This window comes from Watersipora subatra, chromosome 11 (assembly GCF_963576615.1).
Source record: "Watersipora subatra chromosome 11, tzWatSuba1.1, whole genome shotgun sequence".
Taxonomy (NCBI): Eukaryota; Metazoa; Bryozoa; class Gymnolaemata; order Cheilostomatida; family Watersiporidae; genus Watersipora; species Watersipora subatra.
In genome coordinates this window covers 40590682-40599006 of record NC_088718.1, presented here as the reverse complement: position 1 = coordinate 40599006, position 8325 = coordinate 40590682, and the positions used below count along the sequence as shown (strand labels likewise).

At 39.2% G+C, this 8325-nt stretch overlaps 1 protein-coding gene across 1 annotated transcript; it reads right to left on the bottom strand.

Moving 5' to 3' along the window:
• Positions 1-4727: 4727 nt before the first annotated feature.
• LOC137408768 (uncharacterized) lies at positions 4728-7219 on the bottom strand. Its single transcript, XM_068095352.1, has 3 exons — positions 7086-7219; positions 6131-6146; positions 4728-6064 (listed from the first exon to the last, which is right to left on the bottom strand). The coding sequence occupies exons 1-3, from the start codon at positions 7217-7219 to the stop codon at positions 4868-4870; spliced, it is 1347 nt and encodes a 448-aa protein (XP_067951453.1). The 3' UTR covers positions 4728-4867.
• Between the last annotated feature and the right edge of the window lie 1106 nt (positions 7220-8325).

The window sequence follows — 8325 nt, the reverse complement described above, 5'->3', positions numbered from 1 at the left end:
GTAGGTTTAGAGGTAATGTGAAGGTTTAGAGGTAACGTGTAGGTTTAGAGGTAATGTGAAGGTTTAGAGGTAACGTGTAGGTTTAGAGGTAATGTGTAGGTTTAGAGGTAAATGGGTAGATATATGACATAGCTTACTGTCACTTAAACTAGGTGAAATTCAAACTAAATTACTTTACAATTTTTGTAAAATTTTTTATAAACTTTACACTTTACTCTTATTCTTTATTAGCCTTTTTAGGCTTACTTAAAAATTACAGCGTTTTGGAAAGTTTTAAAAGGTTCAATGTTGGACAATGCTTCAGGCATAGAGTGATATTTTTGCCCAAATTTGTTGAAAATTTGTACGTTGATGTTTTCGTAAGAAGAAGTTTAGCCGTTTTCCACAAGCTGTGCAAAAGATTTAATTTTAAATTTCATAATAATTTGCTAACATTAAATTCGCAGATGCTCGCGATTTCATTTATTTTCTATCTATAATTTAAATCAATTTAAACACTTTCACTGAGGATAATTGTTCATCATACATCCAGAAGGCAGATTTTTGAGCTTCTAATCAGATAAATAGTTGGGTACTTATTTGGAAAACGATTGTGCTAAGACTGCCAAATGAGCCCCCCATTGCTTAAAGTGGGTCTATCTTTGTATATTAAGTAATCTGTAATGAGTCTACGATTATAACTCATTTCGCATGCCAAAATTCTTCAACATCACAAAACACGGGTCTTATTATAGTAAAGATTATTCTGCATCTTTGAAAGATAGTTGCTTAGCTCAGTTGGTAGAGTGTTGGTCTATGAAGGTGAAGGTAAGAAGTTCAACCTCTTTCAACAGTAACCCTTTATAAAGATTTAATTACCGCCTATGTAATTTCTTCAGGACAAATTTTTTAATGGAATTACAGTAGTTTATAACTTTAGTTTATAGATTTAGATATAGTTGTAATAAGAGATTTACAATAAAGCAGATAAGAGTCCAACACGCAAGATATGAGGTCACCAGAACACTCATAGTAGTTGGTGTCACCAAGAACAGTGGCTTTAGAGGATGGTTAACAACATTGCTACTGATGGTTATGAGATAAGAGAATTCTGACCAACTAGATCCGTCTTAAAAGTTCCTTGACACCAGTGTCAACCTGCTATGGTTTAGTATAGGAAGGAGGTCATTAGTATTGTATGTCAGCGGTGGAAGAGTGAGTGCATTGTATACATTCACTCTCTAAAATCTTCTTAACACATTATCTCATTTTATCAATGAATATAGAAAAGGTGTCTTATACAGCTGCAAATACCGTATGTGTTGTTTAAGGAGAAATATTACATTACACGAGGTCACAGTTGCCTAAGAGGGCTCTCTCAAGAAATGCTCTGAATAATGATTCATTTTTGCTTAGAAAAATTACTCCCCAAAGTAAAGTTGAAAGTATTAACACCTGATTACTAGAGAGGAGTATTGACAGGTGAACTTGGGTGAACATGGGTGAACCTAACAAATGCATTGCTTTCTATGTCATTTATATTATTATTAGGAGTAGCGATAAACAAAATCAACTTCAAAAAAAATATCAAAGACTCTCAGCAGTAGATTTGCCGTTTAAAGAAAATTGGACCATGAGATGAAAAGTAAAATAAAAATATAATAGAGAACAGTAAAGTGGACGCTGACGCTGCTGTATAATGAGGATTGAGGCACGATGAATGCAAACGATGAATAAGGTATCACCTATAGAGTACTTTAGAGTGCCTACGAGTTTGGAACTCAGGGTGTCAAAGGGTGTTAGTGTGGTCTAGTGGTAGTGATTATGGTTATCAACCATGGGGTTGGTGGTTCGAGCCCTGCTTAATGCTTATCTGATAAAAAGCTCTCACCCCTAAATTGTGGTCTTTTGGATCTAGACCATAACTTGGTGGATTTTAAATGTGGGCACATTAAAGATCCACCTCTGTCCTTCACACATTGGGCAAGTGAAATGCTACTTGGCTCTGCCAGACTGAGCGTGTTGCAAAATGCATCCCTTCAGGTTATTCTGACAGTTTTAAAAGAAGCCCTTGATAATTGTTAGGATCTGGGTGTATACAAAACCATAAGGTGCACTCACGTGAACATTTATATACAACATATATGATATTGTTTATATATTGTAATATTCCAACATTCCATAGCAAATTTTTGTTGATATTCTGTCATAAATTCCCTTTTAGACAGTTGTGTTGTGTTAGGCGGGCCAAACGGTGCTTAGGTAAAACCTGTTGCCACCCACACAACCCAAACGATCATTGCGGTAAAAATAACTTCAGTTTACTATATACTTGTTGGCCTTTTGATGAGGTAAAAAAATAAGCTCTGCTGTTGCCCAGTTTTCTTTTATTAGTTATAATTATAGAAGGCTATCTTGTTTCCTAACATCTTCAGTAAACAATCTTTTGGTTACTTCAGATTTTTCTAAACAAAGAATTGTAGAGATCAATAAAAGAAGCCAACTATGGAATAATTTCTGATATCAGTTGGCTAATGGCTCAACAGATAATCCTCGGATAATAGTCCTCGCTAATGGCAGATACTCAATCAACAATTTATTCAGCCATCAAATTTTGAGGTCATTTTATTCAAACAGAAAAGTGTTCTTGCTGAAATCAAGAAGAAAGTAACTCCATGCTGGAATTAAGGAGCTTGACTGCGTCTACAGCACAATTTGAGATGAAAAATTTCATTATAACACCATTTCTTTAGAGCCCTTATAGGAAACCACCACGGGTTCAGAAGCTATTGTGGAGTGTACACCTGTGTTTGGCTTTCAAACTGAACGTTTTGTCTCTAGCCTACTGCAAGCTCAACTACCTGCGGAATGTGCACTGACCACATGGCTAGTAAAAACATCTCACTACTTGTTCAAACCTTTCATCTGATCAGCCCAGCAATGTTCCTGCGAATACGTGTCTTGCCTCACAGTAGACTTTAGTATGTACAGTAAAACCTCGGTTTTCAAACGGCTCTTAAAAGATCTTAGAGGTCAGAGTTAAAAAAAAACATTTAAGACCTTTTTGTTTGAGATACCAACCAAAAGGCATTTCCCACTTGACATTATTAGTAAAGTACTAGTGAAAAATTCATTGTATTTTATATATTGCATTAATGAAAGTTGCTACAGATACGGCTATAAACTTTCCACTTACCATAGCTTTCTTTGTTAATGAAGTGTTTATAAAAGGTTTAGTGTATTTTATATATTGCCTGCTCTGGTAATATACAGTTATGGTGTAAAATGATGTAGAGATCCTAAAGGTTCTTCATTAGTCTAAGAGCGAACTACAATTGTTTCATTAATACTAATGAGGAGAATCACTTTGAAATTCAAACAGCATTTAGGAACAAATTTTGGTCGAAACACAACTACTGGCAGTGTGTATTTGTTTTTATTAGAAAACAATACAGCCACCTTTTAGATAGATATGAATTTTATTATCACTGGTCAAGGCCGTTCAAAGTAAATCCAACTATGAGACACAAAATAAAAAATAGTAAAGTAAATTATGCGAATTTGAAAAAAAGCCCTTTTCTCATAATGTTGATCTATAACGTAGATTGGCATGGTGTCTGGTATAAGGTGTAGTGGATTTTCTAGTGTGTATTTGTTTTTATTAGAAAACAATACAGCCACCTTTTAGATAGATATGAATTTTATTATCACTGGTCAAGGCCGTTCAAAGTAAATCCAACTATGAGACACAAAATAAAAAATAGTAAAGTAAATTATGCGAATTTGAAAAAAAGCCCTTTTCTCATAATGTTGATCTATAACGTAGATTGGCATGGTGTCTGGTATAAGGTGTAGTGGATTTTCTAGGGAGGTTTATAGAAATGTAATGAATGGTCAGGCAGATTGGAGATACGATCTAAGTAATTTAAGCAGCTAATATCTAAAAACACAGTTATCTCATCAGCATTAACGGCATTTAGACGCTGATCATAACTGTCCATATCAGATAGCATACTCAAAAACCCTTTTCTGAGTATCTTTAATACAAAAACCAAGTTCACCATCAGAGTGCATAATGAGAAAATTAGTGGATCAACAGTGTAGAGTTTTAAACAAACTCTAAAACTCTGGTGATTGTTGGGATTGAGAGTAGAGGAACTTTACTGATGTGTACTATGCCAGTTATTGCTTTATTGCATAATAACACCGTGAAGCCTGTTAAAGTATGGAAATCGTAATAAATTCAGTCCATATCAAGTACAGAAAACATGACAATAATCATGGTAATGCTTGAACACAATTGCTGCCAACAGTATTAATTAATTCAAATTGAAATTAATGAATATAAACTGAAACATGAGTGAATAAAGTTGCGTAACTGACCTGTTCTATCTCTATGGTTGCAATCCCAGTGGTTTAATAAGTTCAATACGTTATCTATAGTTCGCGGCTATGCCTTAGTGGATGCTCTGTTGTATCGCATTCACTGAGTCAAGCTATGCTTGTTAATAAAGGCAGGTCAGTAGAAGGGCAAAAAACTACCAGTAGAGGTCACCCGTTTTCTGTTCATTGGCCAGATTTACGCGCCCATATGCCCCCACAACCAACCAGAAAGCAACTGAGTCAGCTTGAAGTGTAACGAACACTCAGACCGCTGACCCGGCAAACAATGGTCTATCAAATATACGAAAACATAACCTCCTGCTGAGAGTCAGATGCTTTCCCTACACTCCCATCTAAATTTACTTAAATTTACCCTACAGTTTAAAAGAACTTATTGTTGATATGTTTATTTATGCTAGCATAAAATATGGAATACCACAACCCTAGCATTATCGTAACAAATACTTGCTTAAGCTGCTTAGCATGAAATGAGAAAGAGTGCGATTTATGATCTCAGGAGAAGCACAATTTTATTAACTGCTCTCCTCAACACAGTCGGGGGTTGTAGTTGCTTCCCTTCACTATCGATGTGTCTGTTTCCGAGTATGACTTCTACGTTCCTGACTAGGCCATCCTTTCCTGGTGATGTCTGTGTGACCTTGCCAATCTTCCAGTCAGATCTAGCCACATTTTCATCCAATATCATAACGATATCTCCCACCTTAATATTCTTACGCTCTGTTTTCCATTTCTGTCGCGGAATTATTGAGTTCAAGTACTCCGTCTTCCAAGCCAGCCAGAATTCATCCGCCATCCTCTGTGATATCTTCCATCTAGCCCTACTGTACAAGTTCTCGTCAGGAAACTCACCCGGTGGAGGTGCTACCAGTGTCGACCGTTTCGAGGTCAGGAGGTGGTTAGGAGTGTGGATTTCGTCTTCGGGAGAGACGATTGAGGTGGCATTTAATGGTCTGTTGTTGACAATGTTGGCTGCTTCACACAGTGCTGTTCTCAAAGTTTTTGTGTCCATCTTGTGTTTGAACTTCAGTGCCATGCCGTTGAGTACTGCACGCACTGATCGGATCAGTCTTTCTGTGGCGCCACCTTGGTGACTTGCATTTGGCGAGTTGAACTTGAAGATAATCTTGTTTTTCTGCAAGTACTGCTTCAAGTCAGGGTGAGCCAGGTCAAACTGTTTTTCCAGCTCGTTTTTAGCACCAACCAAGTTGGTTCCGTTGTCGCATACAATTGTTTGAATTGGACCCCGGATAGCCATGAAACATCTTAGTGCCTGGATCAGACTGTCGGAGCTCATGTCCTCCAAAATTTCGATGTGGATGGCTCTGGAGTACAAACATGCAGTTATCAGCCCCCATCGCTTTAGCTCCGTTCGTCTTTCTTTGACATAGAATGGACCGAATACGTCAACGCCTACGTGAGTAAAGGGTGGTGTGCGGGCTAACCTTTCTTCTGGAAGTTGTCCCATTAGTTGAGTCGCGGGAGCCTTCCTCAAGCGTTTGCAGTTTACACACTTTCCTATCAAGTTCTTAATTTGTCCGGTGCTGTTCACTAACCAGTATCCAGCTTCTCTTATTGCTGCCAACGTGCTTCGCCGTCCCAGATGATAGATTCTTTCATGATAGTGTTTGGCAATCAGATATGACACATGGGTGTGTTTCGGTATTAGAACTGGGTGCTTTTCCTCCATAGTTAAGTCTGTTTGGTTTTCCAGTCTCCCACCAACACGCACTAGCCCGTTGTTGTCCACATATGGGTGTAGTTTAGTAAGAGATTTATTCTTTGCTTTCGTTGGGTAAGCTGTGGTTTGAATCTCTAAGATAATAAAAATTTCGGCCTCTTGTAGCTCGCTTGGCGTTGTTTCGGTTATTTTCCAGGTCTTTTGTCTTGCGAATTTCTTCAGAATAGCTATGCTTCTGATGAGCGTCATCCAGTTACTGTATATATTGAATTTCTGCGTGATATTCGAGGTCCTCGTTGTAGCATGAGAGGTTACCTTGCGTAGCTCTGGATCATTCTCGGGAAGAACAGCATCAGCTTTGTTGCTATGAGTATACACTGAAATGTCTAGTTTGTGTAGAAACTTCGGTCCTTGGAACCAATTTGGACTTGATATGAGACCACTAGTGGATGATCCACGGGACACAATGTCTGCGGGGTTGTCTGCTGTTGTTACATAGTTCCATTTTTTAGTGTCTGTGTGAAGTTTTATTTCTTTGACACGGTTCGCGACGTACATGTGGAATCTTCGACAGTCATTGTTGAGGTAGCCTAGAACGATATTGGAATCCGTCCAGAACATTTCCTTGTCGATCTCCATATGCAACTCCTTTCTCAGTGTTACTGACAAACGAGCAGCTGTCACTGCTCCTTGAAGTTCGAGCCTAGGGATAGTTGTGGGTTTGTTCAGAGGGGCTACTCTTGACTTGGCAAGAATTAAGTTGCAGTTAATCTTGCCTTGATCATCGATTTGTCTCACGTATGAACAAGCTCCATACCCGGCTGTACTCGCATCACTGAAGTGATGTAACTCAGTTGACACGATGTTTCCCTCCGGCTTGAAACATCGTTGTACATTTAGCTGCGCCAGCTTGGGCAGTTCAGAAGTCCATTTTGTCCATTGTTCTGCTTCATCAGTAGGGATTAGTTGATCCCATGACAGTCCAGATGAGATACATCGTTGTAAGATTCGCTTTCCATTCAATATTACAGGTGATATAAGTCCCATAGGATCATAGATCTGGGCTATTGTGGAAAGCATGGTTCTCTTTGTTGACGGCTTGTTCAAAGAAGCAGGGGTGGTGAAATGGAATGTGTCTGCTTCGAGGTTCCACTCCATCCCAAGAGTTCTGTCACATGGTAATTGATCGGCAAAAAGGTTCAAACTCTTGGTTGATTCACCCCTCTCTGAAGGGGGTACTGCCGCTAGCACTTGCTTGTCGTTTGAAAGATATTTGTGCAGGCGTATACCTGCTTTGGAACATAGCTCTGTGGCGGTCTGAATTAGGTTTACGGCCTCTTGATAGGTCGCCACGCTTGTGACTCCATCGTCTACATAGAAATTGTTCATCAGAAAATCTGCTGCCTTCGGGAATGTTGACTTGTTGTCATTGGCTAGCTTTCTAAGCCCATAGGTGGCTACTCCAGGAGAGGATTTTGCTCCAAATAGATGAACAGTCATACGATATTCCTTGATGGTCTTGGGGTCTTCGCCTGTTGTCCAGAGAAATCTTAAGTAGTCACGGTGAGACGGGTCCACCTTGAAGTTGTAAAACATGTGTTGGATGTCACAGGTAATGGCGATGGTTTCTTTCCTAAATCTTAGCAGTATTCCTAGCAAGGAATTTATATGGTCAGGTCCAGTGAGGAGCATGTCATTTAATGATACATTGCTTGACCGTGCCTTACCGTCAAAAACTACTCGTAGTTTTCCCTTTCTCTTATGCCGAACGGCAAAGTGTGGTAAATACCACACCTTTCCTTGCTCTGCGGGAGTTGACATGACTTCTTCAGCGTGTCCGTTGGCTATGAGATCCTTCATGAACTTTGTATACTCTCTCTTATCCCCTTCTGATCTTTCGAGCTTTCTCAGCTGTTGCTTCAGTCGTAGTTCAGCTTGCTGGCGGTTGTTTGGTAGCTCTGGTTCAGATCTAAATGGTAGCGGCATCATCAGGTTTCCCTTGCCGTCCTTTGTGATTCCGCTCTCTAGTATATCGATGAATTTCATATCTTCTTGCGAAGTGGCCCCTTCAGTGTTAATATCTCTGAAGTCCTGATCAAGAAGTTTGAGTAGTTCGGTATCCCTAGCGGTATATGTATTGTATGACTTTCTTGCGGCGGTCAGCTCTCTACCACCACACATGGTCCATCCGAATAGTGTTTTTGATGCAAACGGTCTGCCATCCATGCAAGTTCTACTTTCTAGAGGTTGAATGATCTCAGTAT

What these genes read in the sequence shown, in the direction of transcription:
- LOC137408768 (XM_068095352.1), bottom strand. Translation starts at nt 7,219, where the DNA reads ATGGAGTGGAACCTCGAAGCAGACACATTCCATTTCACCACCCCTGCT.